The sequence below is a fragment of the Nipponia nippon genome, unplaced genomic scaffold, assembly GCF_047370975.1.
Source record: "Nipponia nippon isolate SJK-2023a ecotype South Korea unplaced genomic scaffold, ASM4737097v1 scaffold_5, whole genome shotgun sequence".
Taxonomy (NCBI): Eukaryota; Metazoa; Chordata; class Aves; order Pelecaniformes; family Threskiornithidae; genus Nipponia; species Nipponia nippon.
In genome coordinates, this window is record NW_028262369.1 from 8,386,658 (window position 1) to 8,409,973 (window position 23,316).

Here is a 23,316-nt window from a genome sequence, read left to right on the forward strand (position 1 = left end):
AGCTGGCGGCGGGGAGCGGGCCCGCAGCCCGCCGGGCCGGCAGGGGGCAGCACCCGCCGGTCCCGCCCGGCGCGGGGCGGCTCTTCCGGCAGCGCGGCGGGCGGCGCTGAGTCAGGGAGGCGGCGGCGGCGGCGGGATGGGGCTCCGGGCCTGGGCGGCCGCGGCGCTGCTCTGCGCGCTCTGCTGCGGCCTGGCGCGGGGCTCCGAGGACATCGTCGTGGGCTGCGGCGGCTTCGTCAAGTCCGACGTGGAGATCAACTACTCCCTGATCGAGGTGGGCGCCGCCCCTCCCTCCCCTCCCGTCCCCTCCCCTCCGCCGGCCGGGGCCGGGGCCGGGGCCGGGGCCGGGGCCGGCCGCCCGGCCGCCCTCGCCGCCTCTTCCCTGTCTGGCTGCGAGGGCTTGGCCGGGGCCGGCTGCGCGGCGAGGCTGCAGCCCTTTTGCCCTGGCCGCTGTTGGAGCTGACGGCGGTTGCGGCGTGGTTTCGGTTGAAGCGGGGCTCTGCTTTAATGGTTTTCTTCCGAGCCCGGGACTGAACTCTGCCGGCTTTGCCTGGCAGATCGTAGACCTCTTGCAATAAACCCTTCCCTGTTACCCCCGGGGACACGCGGGTGCTGCTGTGTTAGGGAATGCCTGGTGCCGGCTTTGCTCACGTGTTTTAAAGTATCTTTTTGCCTTTTTTGTTTGTTTCTTTTAGATTAAGCTATATACAAAACACGGTACTCTGAAATACCAGACAGATTGCGCTCCCAACAATGGGTATTTCATGATTCCCCTCTATGATAAGGTAAGAAACTGGAATACCAGTGCTGTCTCCTCTGGGCTGGAGGCAGGAGCTGCCGGCAGATTAAACCTCAGGACAAGAGCCACCCGTGAAACTTTTGAATCAGGACATAATTTTTCAACTGTTTCTTTTTTTAATGCAACTACTTTGTTTCTCAGTGCTAAGTATTATAATGAGAAAAGCCAGGTATCTTTAGCTGCAGTGTTGTGTTTGTGCTATTTATCTGTATGACTGCAGCATTGGGAGCCCGCGTTACTGCCAACAACCGTGTGCCAGCAGCTGTACAAATACTCACAAAAAGTACAGGTTCCTACAGAGTGCAGATAAAGCTTTCAGTTATCTGTCTATAGAAATGAAAATAAATCTGTATGAGAATGCGTTTTGATGTGACTGAATTGAAAATAACTTGAATGACTAATTGCAGATATTAAAAATGTCGTAAGAAAAAAATGGTGCAGGGAGCTCATGATGTATCAGAAGTTTGATGTCTAATTAGACTGGAAAAATGTTTACATTCAAACTAAATACAAGCTGCCCTCAGATGGTCTATGTGTTTTGCTCTTTTAAAGAGCTAGTTAACTTAGGGATCAGAAATAAATCCTTCCCTTCCAAATCAAAGAATGTAAGATGCTTTCTCATCTCAGTGATTTCATTCTTAGGTCTTTGAGCCTTTCCATGGATAAACTTCAGAACATATGTGGTACCCACTGATTTAAAGAGGATCTCTGTGTAGATTAATACTCCTTCCGTGCAGAGCTTTTAATAGGATTGAAATTTTGTTATCCCATGTTTGGGCAGAATGTTTGAGTAGGACCTCCTAGTGGAAATATTAAAGGCTGATTTAGAGCACATCTGTTGGGGCAGGTAGAGATAGATTTGAACACTTTCTAACACTGAGCTGCTTGAACATGAGCCAGATTTAGTCTGGAAGCGGTATAAACATGATGATACTTAATTTTTGCTCTTAGCTGGCTGGATGTGAGCCCAGCATCCCAGCCTGTCTGGGTAGATGTTACTGCTGCTTTGAAGAGAGTATCTTAGGTAGGAGGACGGGAGAATGGGACACGGGAGTCTTGTGCTACTCTCTGCAGCATGATGCTTGTGTTCTGACTTTTTTTTTTTTTTCATCCTTTAGCTCGATTGAATTTAGATCAGTGAAGACAGTTATTGCTTTTTTTATTTTTAGGGGGATTTCATTCTTAAAATTGAGCCTCCCCTAGGGTGGAGTTTTGGTAAGTGCTCATATGTCTTCTTACAGTAGGACAGTGTATCTGCAGTGTGGGACTTAACTATCTCTAACTGGTAGTTGGCAGGGAAAATCAAGTGCTTTTCAAAAGAGATAAGCCCTACTGTATGGTTTTAATAACTAAAATGTACTTACTGTGCCAGAGAAAAATAAAGCTGTAAGGTAGACACTGACAAAGTAACCTGTGAACTGATTTGAAGGAACGTGGGTTTTTGACAGAAATGGCTACAATAGGAGGGGGAAAGAAGATTTTCAACATCAGGTTTTGTAGGTGCTTTAACTTCACTGAGGCAAGACTTCCAGAGCAACACTTCTGTGCTTGAGTTAATACATTTCTGTGGGAATTTTGTAAAGCTAAAGTAGAGTTGCTTCATGATTGCTCTCTCACTAACTACCATGCTGTTTCATTGTTCTTCCCCTCCAGAACCAACCAGTGTAGACATCCATGTGGATGGCATTAATGACATTTGCACAAAGGGAGGTGATATTAACTTTGTGTTCACAGGGTTTTCTGTGAACGGAAAGGTTAGACTCCTTTATCTTTATTTATTCCATCTTATGCTAATTCTACCTTGATAAAAACATTCTACGTCAGCTCTGCAAGTTATTTTTATCCATTTATACTCTGGTTTCTCTTCCTTTTGACAGGTTCTCAGCAAAGGTCAGACATTAGGTCCGGCTGGAGTCCAGGTTGTACTGAGAAATGCTGGCAGTGACATAAACATACAAGCAACTGTTACACAACCTGGAGGAAAGTGAGTGTGGCTGCATACTGTTCATTTACACAAGATTCTTTCAATTCTGCCACATTAACTGGGATTATAGTAGTTCTGAAATATCTTTTTCTAACGTTTATAGAGTCTGAATTGTTTTTTTGTAAACAAATGTTTGTGACTATTTCTGAAGAGACGTAACCCCTTTCTTGCCTTACAGGTTTGCTTTCTTTAAAGTGCTTCCTGGTGAATATGAAATCTTTGCATCTCATCCTACCTGGATGTTGAAAGAGGTTAGAGCCTACAAAAGTTCTGGTTTGCCTGTTTAGTGAGGGTGGATCTGTTACGCCTTGTCTTAATCAACTAGTGTGAGGAAGGGTTTTTGTGAGTGGACAAGGTTCATGGAATTTTCATAAATTTAATTTAGGTAGTCAAGAAACTGCCTCGTGCAGGCCCAGTTTGGAGATAGTGGAGCCAGTCAGGGAATGACTGGCAAATGAGCTCTTGCTTTTGGTCTTCTAATCCTATCCATTTTGCAGGAGCTTGAATATTATAGCAGATGCTCTAATCCTTCTCTCTCAGACTGCTTGCTTTCTGAGGAGGTCTGAGATCCTGACCAATTCCTAAATCAGTGAAACAGGAAAAATACTGTTTTGCAAAAATATCTTTGCTTTAGTGTCTTTGTGTTTTGAATAGCCTGTAGACCCTCTTTGAGTACTGCTCCTCTGGCTGCTCTTTCTGTTGTTGAATATACAGCTGCTGATTTTTATTTAGGTGCTGTAAATGAGACCTAATGCCTACTATTGATGAAAATGTTTGTGTTTCTGTATTTCAGTCAAACACAGTGGTACGGGTGACGAGTTCTAATGCTTATGCTGCTAGCCCTCTGATTGTTGCCGGCTACAATGTTTCTGGGTCAGTAAGGAGTGATGGAGAACCAATGAAAGGAGTCATGTTTCTCCTTTTCTCTTCTTCGGTCACTAAAGAGGTAATGGTGTATCAGTACCTTTTCAGTAGGATTATGGACGTAAATAAGAAGCAGCTTAAATAGCTTCTAGATTCATATTGCCCTGTTACTCATCTCTGTCCTTCATTGAGCTTGGCTTACAGAAAACTTAAACTGTACAACCCCTCAAGCTGTATTTTTTGTTTGTTTTTTGAGGCTTTTTTTTTTTTCCAACAAGGCCCTTGTAATACAACATTTGTGTACATGCTGAGTTTTCACATGAGCTCCATGGCATTACTCAGATGTGTAACACAATAGCTGTCTGTTTAAATGTTGGCAGAATTGAGGCTTAAGGTCTACGTATTTTTTGGACACAAGAAATTAGAACATTCTTTTAATTTCAACTCTTTTGAACTCTTTGTTACTATTTTCAAACAACCAGGTTCCTCAACAAGCAGGCTGTTCAGGGATGTAGAAGACTAAGACCTGAACTGAAGCAAGCAAGTGCAAAATATAATATGGTTCACAGCATGTTATTGATCTGTATATTCCCTGTGGGTCAGCAGGGTTAAGGGCTACAATTTTAAGATAATATTTTTCCAGTTACACCTTTTCGCATATTAAATGTTGGTTAGTAAATGTGTTCCCTCATGAGGATGACACTCCTCCATGGTGAAAGACCAGCTTCTGGCACAAGGCACAACATGTTGCCAGACAAATCCTGAAATTCACTGCACAGTAGCTGTAATTTGTCTTCAGCATGAGGTCTTAATTGCTCTTTGCCCTCTTGATGTGAAGACAAAGTTCATCAGCTTCTATTGCCACTCAGATGAAATGAATGTGAAACATTTGGTCAGGTACTGTGATTTGTTATGTGAGCTCTCTTCTGTAATGTCTTGTCTGCAGAACTGAAGTAGTTAAGTGCAGTGCAGTTCTGGGGTACTGCGGGATGTTGAATTTCCCAGTTTTCTGTCCTTGTTACCATAAAGTTGATTCATTGGTTGTTTTTTCCTCTTTTACCTATACACGAATTGTAAGCCATGCTATCAAACTTTGCCTCTAAAATGGTTTTGTACTTCCCATCCTTCATTCATAGTACAGTATTTTGAACCCTCCTGCATCCCCCCGCAATTATTTTCTCTGTTCTCCCATGGGAAAAAAGCTGTATTGCATTTATTGCCACAGGATGTTGTGGGCTGCAATATTTCTCCTGTGGATGGATTCCAGTCAAGAGATGAGTCTCTATCCTATTTGTGCAATGTTGTATCAAAAGAAGATGGATCTTTCAGCTTTCTTTCTCTGCCAAGTGGGAAATACACTGTGGTAAGTAGCTAGAAAGTTCATGACTTATTTATCCATTGGGTTGTTAACTTTCATTTTCTACTGATCATGGGTAACTTTGTAGCTGTTAAAACAGAAATAGTTGAAATATTTTGAATCAGATGAAATAATTGGAATAGGAACCTCCAACCTAAAGTATATGACAGTGAAGTAAGTTGCTGTGATAGGGCTCTGTGGTGTGGTTTCTGAGAAAGGACTTATTTGCAAATCAGGCTCTGAATTACGTGAATACGTTGGCCAGTCACAGAACCACACCTAGAGGCTGCTGGGAGACTGAAGGTTTCAGTTGACTACAGCTGCCTCATGTCCTTTAAGTTCTCTGTTTTCTTTTTTGCCCGTTCTCTTTATTATGTCCGGACAGTGTAGGAGCATGGTTGTGCTTGCACTGCCTAGAATGATTGTTCTACATTCTCAGCCTGCATGATCTAGAAGTGGGATTCAAACTTCTCTCATTTGTTTAACCCTTCTAGCGATCATATAGCCTCCTATCTGTATGCTCTTGCACATCCAAGTACCTTTGCTGTATTCTGAATAGAGGGTTACTTTTCTGTCTGTCTGGATAATCTCATATGGTTTCCATCAAAGAGTCTTGAAATACTGCCTTTATTCTTGTCTCCAGCCCTCTGAGTTATTTTTTCCAGGAAGTTTGTAGCCCATTCAATCCTTCGTAGAGGTGTCTGATGGTGATAAGGACACAGAAAATGGTAAAGGAAAACAATTCTGTCGTCATAGCTTCTTAGGAGTCAAAACGATGTGTCTTCTTTCAGATACCATTCTACAGGGGAGAGAGAATTACCTTTGATGTTGCTCCATCTAGACTGGACTTCCTTGTAGAGCATGACAGTTTACAAATTGAGGTGAGGCATTCAGAGGAAATAATCTTTTTGTGCCATTCATTCCTGTAACAGCATAACTGATTTTAGCAGAAAGCAGGTGTATTATGGAAAAACATCTTTGTAAGAAGTTTGAAGACATTTGTTACACATACCCTCTTGCACAGCAGCTAGAAGACAATATCTGGCATTGTGCTGTATTTCTACACTTCTATCCTTTTACTAGGAAAAAACAAAATAGGGAAAAGCTGTCTACAGTGCTTACTTTCATGGGCACGTTGCAAACAGGCAGTTATCTTTCAGGTTGCTTAAATTTACTCATTCAGATTGTCAGATCTCTGGATTGCAGAGTGCCTTGTGTAATAGCATTATGATCTGTGACTTGGGCCTTCTGACCTGTACTGATGCAGATAAATTGAGAATCTGTTCCTGTGCTTAGGGGAACAGTATGCCTGCGGATTGATAGGTACTTTCATTGTGATTATCCTGGTAAATTTTCTTCCTAAAGCTGGAAATAAATTTCCATTATATGTGTGTGTGGGGAAAACAGTTGTTTTTGATTGCTGTAGGTGTGTGTTTGCTTTTACTGAGTAAAGATTAATGTTAACTTTTTTCCTATTTCAGCCTGTTTTCCATGTGATGGGTTTCTCCGTCACAGGCAGGGTGTTGAATGGTCCAGAAGGAGAAGGAGTTGCCGATGCCACTGTGACTCTGAACAATCAGATTAAAGGTATGCAGTGGTCTTGATCTTTGTTGCTACAGGGAAGCCTGTATTAAGCTGAAGTACAGGTATAGCGTATGAGATGGAATTAAGTCTTCAGGATGATACACTATTTCTGTTGCAATTTATTTGAAATATTAAACTGGTTTTCATGCAGTTCATTAGTTTTGCATTTTCTGGCTTAGATGAGTGTATTAGGTGTTCATTTGTTTTGCTGTAGAAAATGTCTTCTATTTTCTTTCAACCATATGTCAAGTTGTGCTTTGAAATAGAGAAATGAAGCTTGATCTAGTAAGAAAGCATAATACTGTTTCTTTGTCGTGCAATGTAAATTAAAAGTAGCCTAAAGCAGCGCATGGCCCTCTAGCTTTTTTGACACATAATGATTGACAGTCAAGACATGCTCTGTTTTTTAACTCACCTCTTTATTTGTTACAGTAAAAACAAAAGCTGATGGCTCTTTCCGCCTTGAGAACATAACAACAGGTACATACACAATTCATGCCAGGAAAGAGCATCTCTTCTTTGATACTATTACGGTGAAGATTGCACCAAATACACCTCAGCTAGCAAACATCATTGCAACAGGGTAAGTACTGGTGTCATGATGAAAATGTACTTTGATACATGGACAAGGTCTTGAAAACGGGTGGTCCTTTCCCACGTTGTGCCCAGACTTGCATATTGTCAGGAGCTAAATACTGCTCGAGAAATTGAAGGTACATGGGACAGCATGAGTGTAGGGTAATGTTTTGTCCGCAATATTTTGCTCAATACTAGTTAAGGCTTAGAGCACCCTCTTAATAACCTCTCCCTTGCAAATGAAGATGCTAAGACATAGGTATATTGAGCAATTCTAGAACTGTATGTGAACCAAGAGAGGAACAGAGAGGCTTTCTGCTGATGATGCTGCATTTCAGATACCTCCTTCTGTGCAAGAGTTGAGTTACATAACTGTCCGATGCAGCATTGTACCAAACCTCTACATTTTATTACTCATCACTCTCAAGGTCATAGTTGTCATATATATATATACACATATATATAGTCTTTTTCTTGTTTGTGATTCTTTGACTGCTGGGCATAAGCCCGTATAATGGTAACAGGATGATTTTGGGAGTGTGAGGCAGCGGTGGGAGATACAGTGTGATCTGAGGAAGACAAAAGGGGTGTAATTCTCTGTCCAGGAGCTTCTCCTGGAGGAGAAAATAGTGGCGACCTTCCGGAGAATTAAAACTAGGAATTTACCGAGGCAAATGGCAACTAGCTCATGCAGACTTAGCTAGCTCTTTAGAAAAAAACCCGATGTGCTGTTAAATGATCAGTTACAGTTTTTTCAGTCACTAAATATGTTGTACTGTTGAAGGTGAAAAGTAAGACTTAACAGCTTCTAATTTGTCATTTTTGTCTTGTGTTTTCACAGAAGTAGGCGTACTAGGGTTGTGTTCAAGTGAATTACCTATCATATTTGAGGTCTTTGACACAAAACACTTCAAACCATTTAAACCCTGAGGGATGGCAATCCTAAGTCAATTGCCTGCCTAACTGGAAAAAAAAATAGAAAAAAAGAAAAAAAGCTTGAAGTGACTGGGTTGGTGGGGGGGAAGAGTGAAGCAAGTTGCTTGCAAATAAAAATATAATGTCATGGTGACTTCATTGTAAAAGAAAAGATACCATTAATCATACGGGAGTTTGCACTTGCTTCGCTGTGCTTGCTTATAGTATCTCTGTTATGAACACTCTTTCAGGAGAAATGCCTTCCAATTCATGTGTTAGTACCTCAATATAGTGAGGTTTACTTTTTAAGGATGTTTTAAAACAGGTATTTTTTTATGAGCTTTGTAAAATCAAGATATGTATTCTTACGGCTGGCTTTTATTTAACAGATTCAGTGTGTGTGGCCAGATCTCAGTAACTCGTTTCCCTGACACAGTCAAACAGATTAGTAAATACAAGGTCACCATGATGCCTCAAGACAAGGACAAAGCGTCACTGGTTACCACAGAAACTGACCCTCACGGGGCATTTTGTTTTAAGGCAAAATCGGGTACATACAATGTTCAGGTAAGAATGAGCTTCCATTTCCTCATTGTAGAACTGTCAAGAGGCTTTAGAAGATTTTAAACATTTAATTTCTAAAATTTGAGAAGTTGAATTTAGCTTTTCCTGGTCCGTTTCTCCTGTTTGCACCATTTAAACAATGACAGTGATTTCCTTTTTTTTTTTCCCTTAATAAGCTGAGATTCCCATGCTCCTTGTCCTTTACGCTTGTTAAAAGGAGATCAGGCCACTGAGGCTGAAAGTTCTTATTTCTCTCTCCTCTTAGTTGTGATGTCCCTTAGATCGCTTCTTATCTTAATATATTATCCTGTGAGTGAGACATGTAATGTGTACCTTTCTCAGGTGCCTAAATGGCTCCTGAGGTTATAGGTCACAGCAGAACCTGTAGCACAACCACCATGAATTGTGCATTGTGGGAGATAGTGCAGGCTGGAAGATAAGGAAGTGCATGGTTATAAGGCCTGTAACTGTCCTTATAGATAATGAAATAGCCTAATGTAGAAGCTGCAGTACATCTGAAGTGAAATTCACTCAGACTTTTGAAACTGAGCTGTTTGGAGGATTTTTAGCTCAGTTTTATTGCAGTTCTTTGGAGGATTTTTAATACAGAATTTTGAAAAGTATATTTGGGTGGCTGGTTTTGCTTTGCCTGGGATTTACAGTAAATTTCTATTTTTCTAATTTCTGATAAGTGGATTGAATTCAGCATAGTGGGTGTATTTGGACTGGTATTTAAAAACTAGCGATATCTTGATGTCATATACTCTACAGGTAATTATTCCAGAGGCTGAGACCAGAGCAGGATTGGCTTTGAAACCCAAAATGTTCCCTGTTACTGTTACAGACACACCAGTAATGGATGTGATCTTCTCTCAGTTTTTGGCGTCTGTCTCAGGGAAGGTCTCTTGTTTAGGTAAGCCAATTTTGAAAGTAAAGTTGAAACAAGAACAGAGAACTTTAGCACTGCGTATGTGAATGAGTACTGTTTAGATCAAGACACTTGCTGTGGGTAGCCCCCTCAGCAGGTAAGTAAATTAACTTCCAGCACGTAGGTGAAGGAGCTCTTTTTTTGGGAGACCTTACAGCCTAATAAGGTACCTTAATAAAGTTTGGAGTAAAGTTACGTACCTATTTTTAATACTTGCAATAATAAGCAAGTATTCCTTCCTCAGGAAGGAATTCTGACCAGTTTGCCTTCCTCAGAAGATGGGTAAGTTCTGGAAGGAAGTGCTCCTGGCTGACACTAGGGATACTGTACATCAATCAGAGAAGTATTGAAGGCAAAAAAGACATTAAAAAAGCGGTGCATGTAAAGACCTGTAGGGTAGAGGCTCAGGCTGTTAACAGAACCTTGCAATCTCTCTTCTCTTTCATAAGCTTTTTGTCTTTATTTTAGTCTAAGGACCTCTCTCCTGCTATTTGCTGTGATTACCCACTGATTTCAGGAGATGGTGATTGGAGCTTGACTTTTGTTATTTTTACCCCTTCATTTTTCCTCTCTGAATCCTCTCTGCACTTGGTGTTTTGTCTCTCAGGTGTTTTCTGGGCCCCATAGTCTCTGCAGAGCAAGGTGGACCCAGGAATTTAATGTTGGCCTGTGGTTGTTACTTGCCATTAGAAAAAAGAATATGATTAACAATTTCGAACTTCCTGAAGAATGCAAAAAAGCCCTGGTAAACATGTGCTTAAGAAATAAAAGTAAGAGTTTTAATTGGAAATGTTCTCTACTGGAAGAGAGAAAACATGTTAATCTTAGCACACATGAAGCTTGCTTGGAGTGGGGGTTTTAGAGGCAAAGCTGGCAAGCCAGAATGCAGTCTCACTTTCTGCTGTCCTTTCTGCTCAGATGCTTGTGGTGATCTGATGGTGACATTACAGTCTGTGAGCCGCCAGGGTGAAAAACGCAACCTGCAGCTGTCTGGAAACATGGACTCGGTGGCCTTCACGTTTGAAAATGTGCTACCTGGCAAATACAAAGGTAGGATTATAGGGAACTGCTTCAAGTGTTACCTTAGTAGCTAAATTTGTGACTTAATCTGTATACTTCTGTTGTTATGGATACCATTTACACTATGCCCAACATGGAACTCGTTCTGAAGCTTGAGAGAATCTGGAAAAATACTGTATAACGGTGCATGAAGTGTTCTTAATCTTGTATGTTTAACCCTTTTGTCAGCTTACAGTTCCCCTAAGTTTTAGGGTCTACGTGGCTGGTGTGAGGAAAAAGGGCTTTATAACGAACTGACTTGTCCCAAGCCGAAGAACAGGGGCACGCCCTAGTTCTTCTGCTTCAAGAGTACCTGTCCTAAGAGCAAGATGTGTTTTGGCCAGCCTGCCTTGGCCTACTATGAAAATAAATTGTTTTCCAAGGAAAGGTGTAGAAGGAGTATATACATATTGCTCTATTTATACACGGCTCAGAACATCTTTCCACCAGGTGAAATTGGAGTTAGATTCTGATGTCCTCTAGGCTTCTTTGACTATCACAATGGTAGTGCACATTGCAGAACTTTCCAGGGTGACCAGACTTCATTATTCCTTTTTATAATAGCTTTTCTGTTACGAGATATGCTGGATTCCTGGTGATGCTGTAGTGCCGTGAGCCAGATCTGTTACTACAGTCATTGTTGTGCATCTGGCTTTGAAGATTATTGTCAGGGAAGTTACAGTGATACAAGCTTTTTACACGACAAACCCTGCCCTTATTCACACGGTTTTACGTTACTAAAATGCTTTCTGTGATGTGTATTCTAGTAAGCATTGTACATGAAGACTGGTGCTGGAAGAATAAGTCTTTGGAGTTGGAAGTCATGGAGGAAGATGTTTCAGGAGTAGAATTCAGGCAGACTGGATATATGCTGAGGTGTTCTCTTTCTCATGCAATTACACTGGTACGTAGGTAACACGCATCCCTATGTTTTTTTTTTTTAATGAACTTGTGTAGGTAGGTTGGATTATGCTTGGAATCAAGGCGCTCTCATGTCTCTAGGGAGTCATATAGCACAGCAACGTTGATGTTTAGAGTGCTTTGAGATTTGTCTCTTAGATTTGGTAAAATGGTCTCGTGTTGTTAGCTGCTATAAAAGAGAAGCATTCATGTATCTTTAGGCAAATACTGTTTTCATTTTGTTGTTTGGTAGTTACTAATAGTGAATTGTGTTGTGGCTTCACAGGAATTTTATCAGGATGGAAATGGACCAGAGAACGTTGGTGTTTATAACCTGTCCAAAGGAGTTAATAGATTCTGTCTTTCAAAGCCAGGTAACAACTCTAAAATGTTAGTTTAAAAAACGAAGAAGAACCAGTCAACTAATACTGCTAGGAATTTAAAAAAAAAAAACAGCCTAACTGTTGTGGTTTCTGAGGTTTCTGAGAGGCAATGTTTTATTTACATCTGTATATAAATGCTCTGTTCTAAGTTTTTTAGAATTCTCCTACTATTTAGTCCTTCACCTAAATATAGATTCCAGAAGTAAAATATTTTTTTTTCTGGACTCAGTGAAGGGCTTTGATCTTTGATGAATAAAGAGCATGTTAAAATAATCTTGCTCATTTTCATTTCCATACAGGATTCTTGAGGGATAACTGTTCAAATTACCGCATGGTTATCTATAACAGGAAAAAAGAATGTTTTAAAATTAGACTTTTTTTTTCTTCTTTTAATGTCTTGGAGCTAATTCTCTGTTACGGCCCCTTAGTAAAACAGTTAACAAATATGTTTGGTTTTGATTCAGTTTTCAGCTTTGAACATTTCATCCTTAGAGCCAGTGGCCTCATTCACAATACAATGATATAATGGTTCTATAATCAGTCAAAGGGTATCAGCTATGGGACCATAATAGGTTACTTCTGAGGTTGTTTGGTTTGTTGTGTTTGTAATTATGTTCATCTGTCGTGATGCCTAAGTGTGTTTTCTATCAGTGTACATTAGAACCGCTGCACAGCTTCCAGTAGTGATCTGTGACTGAACAGAGGTGAATTAATTTACAAGTCTCTATGTGAAAGGCAGTAGATATCTAGTCAAATTTTGTAATTGTTCCCATACCTCAGGTCTCATGTGATCTTGAGAATTCAGCCAACACAGTAAGCTTGAATCTTTTCAGCAGATCATTCTTTGACTTAATGTTTACAGGTGTATATGAAGTGACCCCGCGTTCCTGTCACCAGTTTGAACATGAGTATTACACTTACGACACGTAAGAGCAAAATCTGGTTTTGATCTTATGACTATCAGTGTGTTCTCTTGCCCTTTCTAGTCTTAAAAAAATAATCAGCTAATGATAGGCTTTAAAGATGCTTTTGCTACTTCAAATGGATATTTTTTGTCAGCCTTCTGTCTGTTTAACGTTGGTTTTGCTTTGTAACAAAGCAGAGAGATTTCAGTGGAAACTGTTGATCACTTGTGAGAGTTGAAGTGCAAAAGATGATAGGATAGCAAGTTTACTAGGAGGCATATAGCACTGTTTTATGTCCCTAGTGCCATGACTCTGTGGCGATTTGATTCTGCTCACCCCAGTTTTTGCAATCTGAATAAATCTTCACCCTAATCACAAGTGAGCAGTGCCGATCTTCCTAAGCCAGCCATGTTTTATTAGTTGTTTATAGGTTATGGTCTGGCAATGTGCTTAATGGCTCTTTGCTTCCAAAAAGGATTTCTGCTCCCAGACTACTTCTAATTCATTAACATGGCAGAAAACGAACACAGCATTAAAATCTGGTTCGTTTCTGGTGCGTTAGTGAATTAAAAGTACTTCTAAACATGCTAAACATGAGAGCCAGCACAGAGTGAGTGAATGGATAGGAGCAGAAGCCCTCTTTGGGCAGCAAAGCACCATTAGACTTGGGGCATCCCGGTGAACTATGTCTAATATGACAAATTTTTGAGTGTCCTTCTGCTGTGTGTAAAGGGATTGTACATATGAAATCAATCAAATCAGCTTTAGCTTGAGAGGAAGCAGCAGGCACAAAGGAAGGAGTAGATTTGGCCAATGTCATGCAGTGGTTTGGGGTTCAGAGCTGGAAAATGCTCCCTTTCCAATATGCTATCATCTCCACTACGGCTTTGCTGTGTAATTTGTATGTCGTCTTTTATAAAGCACTTTGAATTTAGAGATGGTAGCACAAACTGCTAAATAAGATTTGGTTATTTTCTTTAGGAGCGGGACCTTGAATTCATCTCTTTGTTACTTTCATTTACAGGTCCTCTCCTAGTATACTGACGCTCACTGCAGTTCGACACCATGTCCTTGGCACGATTATAACAGATAAACTGATGGATGTGACTATTACCATTAAGTAAGAATAAAGAAATCTTGGGGCTATAAAAAGGGGAAGAAAAAGACATCTCCTTCATAAAGTTTTACTCTGGTTTTAATATCGCAGTGGCTGCTTTCTAAGGGGATGGCATCCAACTCTAGACTGCAAGAGGTTTTTATACTAAGCTGTGCTTTGAGTTCTTTGTAGATGGATAAATAATTCCCAGCCCTCATTTTGAACATTTTCACTTCATTCCAATATAGCCCCTTTCTACTTGTGTGTCATGGTAAAAAAGAATGATTTTCTGAGTTTTTGTACACTTTAATGAACTGAAATTTCAGAATTTAGAGGGTATTGTTTTAGCTTAGGTCTGAGCTCTTTAGCACTGGCATCTATTTTTTTCCTTTTTTCTTTCCTCAGAATGGCAATCTGCTGCTTTAGAGCATTGTTACTGGTGTGAAGAGGGTTATAAAAGGAAAACCATGCAGAGTGATTACACACTAATGTGCCAATTTATGTTTAGCTGAACAGACAGCTCACTGGGGAGCACTGATTTTTGAACAGCTTTAATTGTATGAGGTGCCAGATCTGCCTGGAAGTGTCTGATAATGATGAGTGCTTTATTAATGCTCTGCTGATGTCCACTTGCTCTAGACTATGGGTTCTCAAACTTTTTGACTGTAGAAAACATCTTGTCAGAGAACAAATTTCCTGCAGAGTATTGCCTTGAGTTTCTTCAGTTTAATGAAGCTATAACTGCAACTACTGGGCAACTACAGCAGCTGGAAAAGAAACATTGAGATAGCAGAGAGCCATTAGGATTTTAAAAACAACTTAGTGAGGAGGTGAATATTATACTGGCCGCCTAGGCTGGTTGGGTTTTTTGAGACTATTGGCAAGTGCTTTGAAAGTAGCTCAGTTGCCACAGCCTGTCTCTGTTCCAGCCTGCCTGAAGCTTTTCAGCCAAGGTCCAATTTGTGAAATGCCATCAACGTAAAAGGAACAGCTCTGGATTTAAAAGCAAGACAGTTGTTTTTAAAAGTCTATGCTTGTGTACCAGATCCACGGTGGTGACCTGTTAACTTTCAGTGAATTAAAAAAAAAAAAACCACAACCCAACCAAAAATAAAGCTGATTCTTAACAATTTTTGATGGTGGCTTGTTGTGTTTGAAAAGTGAGACTGTAGTACTTTATTATTAACATCATAAGACTGTGTGCATGTCTGTACAGTTTTTTAATAGGTTTTAAGACAAAAAAAAATTTTTTATACATTTTTGTATTGTCTCTGGACTGCAGAGAAAGAATTTAAAGCCTTGATGAAACTTAGTGTGATAGTAGTATCTATTTCTCTTAAAAAACACAAAATAGAATATAGATGAAGACTGCAGTGAGACACAGAACTATCCTGATAATCTAAAGTGGTTGTAGGAAAAACAATCGTGATCATTTCATTTTGCTCCTTATAGAGAATTTTGCAATGTTCTGCGACAGGTTTTCAGATTATTGTAGAAGAGAGAAAAGATAACATACAAAGGATGGCTGGAGACTAGAAGAAATTGCTAGGAAAGAGAGGATGTAAGATCAGGGAAAGTGAAACAAGATGCATTGTTCTGAGCTGATTTAAAGAACTTGGTTAAACTTACCTAGCAATCCGTTCAGTGGACAGTGACAAGATGGCTGGGTAGCTAGGTAGATAGGTTAGAACTCAGAACTTTTCCTGGGAATTGCCAGCTATTGGAAGTATTGATTTGTGATAGCAGTTTATTTTCTCCTTTTATACTTCTGAGAGGTAGGTTCTAAGGGAAAGTTCCTAGTACCGAAAAAAAAAAAGTGAGCTTACCAGTCTTTTTGTTTATTTTGTATAACTCATCCTTTCTGTATTACGCTTGTTCTCAGGTTTGGAATTCCAGCCTTTCTCTTTCAGTTTAGGGCTTCGTTGAAGGTACTTTTGCAAACTGGTCCTTTGGCTTAAGAATTTACCACTCCTGCTGGCTTGTCAGTGCTTCTGTGGGAGGTTATTGCTCCTGCAGCAGAGCGAGTGTCTGGTGCATGGTGCAAAATCAAGACTCTCTCCTTACCAAAACCTAAGCTAAGTTAAGATGCTGGCCTCTGCAAAGTGGTTCAGATGTAGGCACGTGACACTGGCTCTGCAGTGGGATGCTGAGGCACGGCAGAGGGGAGCAGGAGGCAACAGGGCTGTAACTTCTTAAATGGTTGTAGCATGATGGGGCAGAATTTGTGAGAGTTGCAAGTAGGTCCCTTCCTGCTAGGCCAGGTAGGTTACCTGTAGTCCCTGTGAATGAGCCTTTCTAGTAGTAACTCATTGAAATGGAGGTTAAAAGTTTTGGTTATGCTTGGAATGAATAGCAGAATTAAAAAGGAATGGATTTAAAAAAAAAAAATCCTGGGACTTGTCTGCTGTGGTATAAAGGCAGTAATTAACAGGTATAACAAGCTCTTATCCCTCCATATGAAAGGAGATGATTTTGTTTTCTCCTCCATGTTTCCAGGTCATCCATTGACAGTGAACCTGCCTTAGTTTTAGGGCCCCTGAAATCTGTACAGGAGTTACGTAGGGAGCAGCAGCTGGCAGAAATTGAGACCCGCCGACAGGAGAGAGAAAAGAAGGGTCAAGAGGAGGAAGGAACAAAGCCACCGGTGCAAGAAATGGTGGAGGAACTCCAAGGACCATTCTTATATGAATTTTCATACTGGGCAAGGTAATACCAAGCTCCAATGGACAAGGTGTATTCTTTGTACTATTGTCTGGTGTTTCCACCAGACAGAATAGCGAGATATTCCATACAGGAAAGGGCTGCTGCCTGTTCTTGGTGACTTTCAGCTAAATGGAAACTCATACTGCATCATATGAATTTTGCTTAGGTTATTGTTGATATTTTTTCCTTGGAGTATTTAGATGGGTTCTTGGGTCAATATGCAGTATTCTGTTCTACATGAAAGCTGCTAATTCCATTTTCTTGTAATTGTATCTTATTTGTGTTTTATAGGTCTGGAGAGAAAATTACTGTGACACCGTCATCAAAAGAGCTGCTTTTCTACCCATCTTATGTGGAAACAGTTGTTAGTGGAGGTAAATATAAATAAAATCTAGTTTGAAAGGAGTAGATTTCTAAGGCAGAAATGTATCCTTATAGATGAATGTATGAATAGCTCTTCCAAGGTCATGTTAGGAAAGTTTCAATTGCAGCTATTTCTTTGGGTCAATTTCACTCTGAAATTTGGAAGCATGGGTATTTGGTAGAGGGTGCAAGTACAGTTTTATCAGCAGAATATGCTTCCAAGTGCTGAAAGACCACTTGGTACAAGAGGTAGGACTAGATTTCTGGACATTACATGAGATTCTCAGAATTGTTCATATTACTCTTGCCTAGAAAAATAGTTGTGCAAAAGCAACGTTTATATTCTGAGTTAGTTACCAAATTCAAGTTTCTGTTAAGTTTTGTTTGTAGTAAATTACAATAATAAAAATATTCACAAAAAAGCAAACTTCAAAATTGTCAGGGTTATCATCAGTCAGTTGATACTACTGGTTAAGTCAATGTCCATCTTGCCCTCAGGTTCCTAAGCGAACATACTTTGTTTGAAATCTCTAGAAAATGTTAGGTCCCGCTTTTTATGTGCCTCTTTGTGCACATTCTAAATACATTGCGGGGGGGAATAAAATTTTACTCATGTCATTAAACACGACATATGCTGACCTGAATTTGATCTCAAAAAATTTTGTCAAAGCTCAGTGTAATATCAGCTAGAAGGGAATATTGTTGGAATCTTCTCCATGTAGCTGCAGTGTATGTAGCTTAATGAATCCTCAAAGCACTTAGCAAATCCAGAATGTTTGTTTTGGAGGTGTGCTTATAGCTTTGGAACTTAGTTATTGATGGTGTGAATGTTGAGATGTTTTAAGATGTATTGGGAGGCCATAGAATTGTGTGGGTTGATCTCTTGTTCTAAGGTAAAATAACATCAGCTGATCACTTTGGAAGTAGTTAAGGTCTTGCTGTTAAGACAGAATGGTGAGTGTATTTTTGACTTTCTTGTTTGTCTTAAATCCCCTTTGCAATGACCAAGAGAGTTGTCCTGGAAAGCTGATAGAGATTCATGGAAAAGCAGGCTTATTTCTGGAAGGGCAAATTCATCCTGAATTGGAAGGTGTTGAGATTGTCATTGGTGAAAAGGGAGCAACTTCCCCGCTCATCACAGTTTTCACCGATGACAAAGGTGCTTACAGGTAATTAACAGATTTGTTTTGATCTTTTGGATTCTTCAGTTAAACTGCAGTGGTGACTTGACAATGTGCGTGTGATATCCAAGTGCTTTTTTTAAAACGAGTTCTTCTTTCCTTTTATTTGAAGTGTTGGGCCACTCCACAGTGACTTGGAATATACAGTTAGTGCTCAGAAAGAAGGGTTTGTTTTGACTGCAGTAGAAGGAACAGTTGGAGACTTCAAAGCTTTTGCTCTTGCCGGGGTGACGTTTGAGGTAATGTTCTACACAGTTTGTGTTCTGAATGAATAGTGTGTGCAGTTAGAGCCAGACAGGCAAAAAAATTAACCCACATGTCCCAGCCAAACACAATGGGTGTGGGATTTGCAGATAATTTTGTCATGGGGAAACAAATCACTGTGGATGAGCGCAGTTGTCGACCATGACTTGCCATGCAGAAGATATTTTGCAAGGTTTATAGAGTGAAAGTTAGAGCCTGCAGTCCAAAAGACTGGCTTTATTTGCTTTTGTAGAGTTGGACCACCTTCTCTTAATGAGTTTTATCCCTTGAGGTGATTTTTTTTTCATGTACTGTCTGGTCCAACTAGTGCCTCGTTCTGCTCTTTGGGATACTTTGTTCTGGGCCCCAGCATGTTCTATGAAGTGGTAGAGAATGACTGTTCTGGTGGCACACGCTATGTCCAGCTGTGACTGCCCGGGTGTCGAGAGCACAAGCTTCCGTAGCCCTGCAGTCTCGCAGGAGGGGGTACGCTGCAGATGTGGCTCGTTTTCTTCTGCGTACAGCTGAGTGCTCAGAGCCAGCACATCTGTGCACTCTGTAGGGGGCTTCTGAAAGGAAGCCTTCTGCGTAAAGCAACCCTCGCTTACACCTAAAACTATTGCTTTTTCAAAAATAGATCAAATCAGAGGATGACCAGGCTCTTGCTGGAGTTCTCTTGTCTCTCAGTGGAGGCGTGTTTCGGTCTAACCTCCTTACGCAGGATAATGGCATGCTGACTTTTTCCAATCTGGTAAGTTGAAATTGATTCTTCTGAATGCGGCTGCATGTGCGATGCTGTGTTACTTTGCCTTCCAAAATAGGGATGCTATTGGCTGTCTTCAGTGACAGGGAGATGTGTGGTCTCCTTTGAAATCATAACCCACAATGAGAGATGTAGGTCCCTCAGAGTGGACAGCACGTACAGTCTTAGTAAGTGAAAGATGTCAAATCTAACCTGGCAAGAGATTTCTGCCCAACAGGTAGTAGATGATGTTGATTGATCTCAGTTACTAATTTGCAGCCTGTAAACACGAAACAAGCCAATTTGTTGATGATCATTTGAGAGCCTTTAGAGGAAAGAAATCTAATTAGATTATTGATCTGTACATGTGTGTAGACATGCCTGAATAGTTTCCTTGCAGACATCTTTCTTTCCTGGTCGCTTTCCTGTCCTTGAAGTCTTGCGGTAAGGTTTTAGGGCCACAGTTTCCTTTCCCTCTTCAGGCTTTATCACCTGGTGGAGTTCCATTGGTTTATTGTCCAGTGTGCTCACGTTTTCCAACCAGTTTAACCTATGGTTGGGACAGAGAACTTTAGCTCTTTAGGGAGCTCTTGCAGAAACATAATTGTTTGAAATTGGTGAATTTTTGTGTCACTATCAGTAAACAGCTTGTTTTACGCCTCTTTGCAGAGCCCAGGGCAGTATTATTTTAAACCCATGATGAAAGAGTTTCGCTTTGAACCATCATCACAAATGATTGAAGTGCAGGAAGGACAGAACCTTAAAATTCGGATAACTGGTTACAGAACAGCTTACAGGTCAGTAGAGCTGAAATGCTGTGCAAAATGCTATGTACTGTATCAGGATGCGTTATGCAAAATGTGTGTTTTCTCCTCATACACCTCTGTTCTGAAGGTATGGCGGGTACTTTTGAAGGCACAATTTAACTTTATTATGCTGTGTATAAGTACTTTTTTTAGCCTTTTCTTATGCATGTGGATATATAGCTAAGCCCGGATGGCAGGGCTGTAAGGGGAAACATTGCTATGAAAGCACTGTGTCAGTGGCACCGGAAGTGGCTTGTGCTATGTCCAGTGGGACAGGAGAGGACTACTGTAGGGATGGTAGACCAATTCAGGTATCTGACTTCAAGATCCCTCCTTTCCTTGCGCTCAGGGGTAAGGGCTGCTGTTCATGGAGGTCAGGGTCAACTTGGATTCCTAAAGTTGTGCTCTGAACTGCAGCCAATTCTAATGCTTTAAACAGTTTTACATGTGCATTATAAATTCCCCTTTCCTTCTCCATGCTATGCTAAATACGTTAAGTACTTTTTCCATCAGTTATAACAATAAAATGTCTTTAAAATGTGCATTAAAACAGCATCTGCACATCTGTAGCAATTGGTTCTCTTCATACCTCTAGCTGTTATGGCACAGTTTCTTCTTTAAACGGAGAGCCTGAGCAAGGAGTCTCAGTAGAAGCTGTGGGGCAGAAGGATTGTAGCATCTATGGAGAAGACACGATAACTGATGAAGAGGGCAAATTCAGGCTACGTGGCCTTCTGGTAAGGGTTAGAATGCTCTCTGTCATTTACTTTTATGTTAGTGTGATAATGGAGCAATAAAATGTGTTTTATTAACTAGCTACCGATTTCTGTTTTCCCATCACATTTGCTAGCTCAGATTCCCTTGAGTCTCTCTGTGTTACACTGTCGTGTAGTGAACGTTCATTCTAGTAAAGGGGGAAAAATCTTTGAGTGTGAGTCTGTGGAACCTGCTGCCAGCGTACTGCGATGGCCTCCCACAAACACTGAACAGTTCCCATGATGTGACATGAGCCCCCGGTCAATGTACTGAATGTGTCTAACGGGTTCAGCAGTGTTCAGGTGTTACAGGGGAAATTTTCTTAGGCAAAATAATTTGGGGAAGCATTTAATTTCTCTTGTGAAAATACTGTGACAGTGTATTTTTAGCAGGATATTGGTTGTATGTATGATGTTGATTGTACAGCATGTATGTGAAGTAAGCTGTTCTGCAGGAAACATGGAAGCTGAATTTCTGGGACCACTATGTATGGAGTAAGCAATTACGCTGAAGCAGAAAGCAGTATTTGATTGGGTTTTCATCCTGTTTAATGTATTTTCTTTCTAGCTAAAACACTTCACAGCAGATGATTTCTTTTAATACAGTAATGTAATAAATTAGTGAAAGTTCTGTAATAGGCCTTTTGTATTTGCTGGCAGTAAGCGCCCCTAATGGTGTGATTGAATTAAATTTTCCATTTGGGTTAAGGAAAACTTTAACTGGGTAGAGTTAGATTTGTTTGGGTGGTGTATCTTAAATGGAATCTCTTACTGTCTTTTAAAATTAAAGTACATATTATTCAGTGTTGGGATTTATCACTGAATGTTGCTTTTAGCCTGGTTGTGTGTATCATGTCCAACTCAAAGCTGAAGGCAACGATCACATTGAAAGAGCTTTACCACAGCATCGTGCAATTGAGGTAATTTTTTCTTTTTTTTGCAGTCTCACTTAAATATGAAATGCATCTGTCTAGACATTATGTCTCGTTCTATCAGCAGCAATGTAGTTGAATGCGTTCTGTTTAGTCAGGTGGCTTTCAGCAAGTTAGCTCCCTAAATATGGGCCCCATATTGTGTCGCAGCACCATAGCTTAAAATTGAAAGAAGATAAAGCCCAAACAGTAAACAGGTGGAAAGGATTCTTTCACAGTCACTAACTATACATCAAGAACTGAGATAATAAATGTATAAGAATACCTTTTAGCATTTCTTTATGATGTGGAACAAAGCACTAGCGACTTGAGGATGTCAAAAATTGTCATATTATGCTATCTTTGTATTTAGTTATTGATGGATAGATAGATTTTGTTATGCTTTATTTGGTCCAAATCCTGCAGTCTTGATGTAGATGAAATTGTCATTCAGACTAGCAAATCTTTACAAAATGTAATAATAACAACTTTGAATTGAAAACTGATGAAATCTTGTTAAATATTCCTCATCTTTACAGATTCAGATTAGTTGCCTCGCATTTATCTCTTGACATCCAGCAAAGGTTAATTAGCCTTCGTTAGTTGTCCAGAAGTTTTCACTGGGAGACGGTCATTATTTGAGCTCAGACGCGCGCCTGACCAGGGTGCCCTCCTTCGCAGCAACACAGAAGGGCAGAAATCTTTCAAGTCCTTAGTGTTTTCTTGCTAAGAGTACTTGCAGGTTGGGAAGGGGAAGAGAATGGCAACCCAAATTCCAGAAAACAATGTGAAGGTTATGTACTGCAAGTGACAGCTGTGTGCAGTAGCTTGTACTAATACTATCCTGGCTAGCGTGCCATTTTCTCCAGGAGAGAGAAGCGTTTGAAAGACACCTGCAGAAAAAATGTACAGCCTCAGTGGCACCAGGCTGTTGATATGGCACCTGGCCTAACCGTAACCTGTCTGTTACTGCAGTTATTATTTGAGTAAATGTCTTTCCTCACTCTGATCGGAGTTCAGATTTAGAAACACAAATGTTTTGTATTTTATACCATTTTGAATAATAGAAAGTTATATATTTTTGAAGTAGGTTATATTATGATATGAGCATATTCCTCATTAATCGACTGTATAAACATCCTAGCATAGTAATATGCATTTCTCAGCACAGTTGCAAAATACCGAGATCAACATTCAGACATCGGGCAGTCCAGCATATGTAACTCAGCCTCTTCCAAAATAATGCGTGCTTTTGATACTTCTTCCATTTTTAATTTAACTTAATGCCATCAGCCTTGTGCTGATAATGCACAAGTCTGCAATTGCAAGCTGTGCGCTCTGGAGGAACAGTACTTGTAGTTGGAAAGCCTTCGCGTTTCCATGTGGTTAGTATAGAACACAATTCACTTCTTGTTTAGAATTATGAACAGTATTTGTGTTGTGCTAACTGTCCTCTGTTAACTGTTCCTCTGTTGGTAAAAACATGACTGTGTTATATGTTGCAGGTTGGGAACAGTGACATTGATGATGTTAATATTATAGCATTCCGGCAAATTAATCAGTTTGATTTAAGTGGAAATGTAATTACATCTTCCGAGTATCTCTCCACATTATGTGTAAGTTCAAGCCTTTCATCTTTTTCAAGCGTATTTGCCATTGGTTTCCCAATGTTTTTTTGCAGGGCCACTGGAAATTGTT

General features: G+C 40.3%; 1 protein-coding gene across 1 annotated transcript in view; it reads left to right on the forward strand.

Annotated features, from left to right (window-relative positions):
- Nucleotides 1-86: 86 nt before the first annotated feature.
- LOC104015031 (BOS complex subunit NOMO1) overlaps nucleotides 87-23,316 on the forward strand; it is a 29,027-nt gene continuing 5,797 nt past the window's right edge. Inside the window, exons 1-27 of the mRNA XM_087734481.1 lie at nucleotides 87-274; nucleotides 696-785; nucleotides 1,969-2,014; nucleotides 2,453-2,553; nucleotides 2,677-2,783; nucleotides 2,962-3,034; nucleotides 3,577-3,729; nucleotides 4,873-5,010; nucleotides 5,796-5,885; nucleotides 6,486-6,591; nucleotides 7,021-7,171; nucleotides 8,469-8,646; nucleotides 9,415-9,556; nucleotides 10,490-10,621; nucleotides 11,398-11,534; nucleotides 11,817-11,904; nucleotides 12,776-12,839; nucleotides 13,843-13,938; nucleotides 16,411-16,620; nucleotides 16,909-16,991; nucleotides 17,990-18,149; nucleotides 18,274-18,400; nucleotides 19,042-19,155; nucleotides 19,816-19,943; nucleotides 20,548-20,689; nucleotides 21,544-21,627; nucleotides 23,124-23,234. Coding sequence (XP_087590607.1) covers nucleotides 137-274; nucleotides 696-785; nucleotides 1,969-2,014; nucleotides 2,453-2,553; nucleotides 2,677-2,783; nucleotides 2,962-3,034; nucleotides 3,577-3,729; nucleotides 4,873-5,010; nucleotides 5,796-5,885; nucleotides 6,486-6,591; nucleotides 7,021-7,171; nucleotides 8,469-8,646; nucleotides 9,415-9,556; nucleotides 10,490-10,621; nucleotides 11,398-11,534; nucleotides 11,817-11,904; nucleotides 12,776-12,839; nucleotides 13,843-13,938; nucleotides 16,411-16,620; nucleotides 16,909-16,991; nucleotides 17,990-18,149; nucleotides 18,274-18,400; nucleotides 19,042-19,155; nucleotides 19,816-19,943; nucleotides 20,548-20,689; nucleotides 21,544-21,627; nucleotides 23,124-23,234 — 3,189 coding nt within the window. The 5' untranslated portion in view covers nucleotides 87-136. The remainder of the gene's footprint in view (nucleotides 275-695; nucleotides 786-1,968; nucleotides 2,015-2,452; nucleotides 2,554-2,676; nucleotides 2,784-2,961; nucleotides 3,035-3,576; nucleotides 3,730-4,872; nucleotides 5,011-5,795; nucleotides 5,886-6,485; nucleotides 6,592-7,020; nucleotides 7,172-8,468; nucleotides 8,647-9,414; nucleotides 9,557-10,489; nucleotides 10,622-11,397; nucleotides 11,535-11,816; nucleotides 11,905-12,775; nucleotides 12,840-13,842; nucleotides 13,939-16,410; nucleotides 16,621-16,908; nucleotides 16,992-17,989; nucleotides 18,150-18,273; nucleotides 18,401-19,041; nucleotides 19,156-19,815; nucleotides 19,944-20,547; nucleotides 20,690-21,543; nucleotides 21,628-23,123; nucleotides 23,235-23,316) is intronic.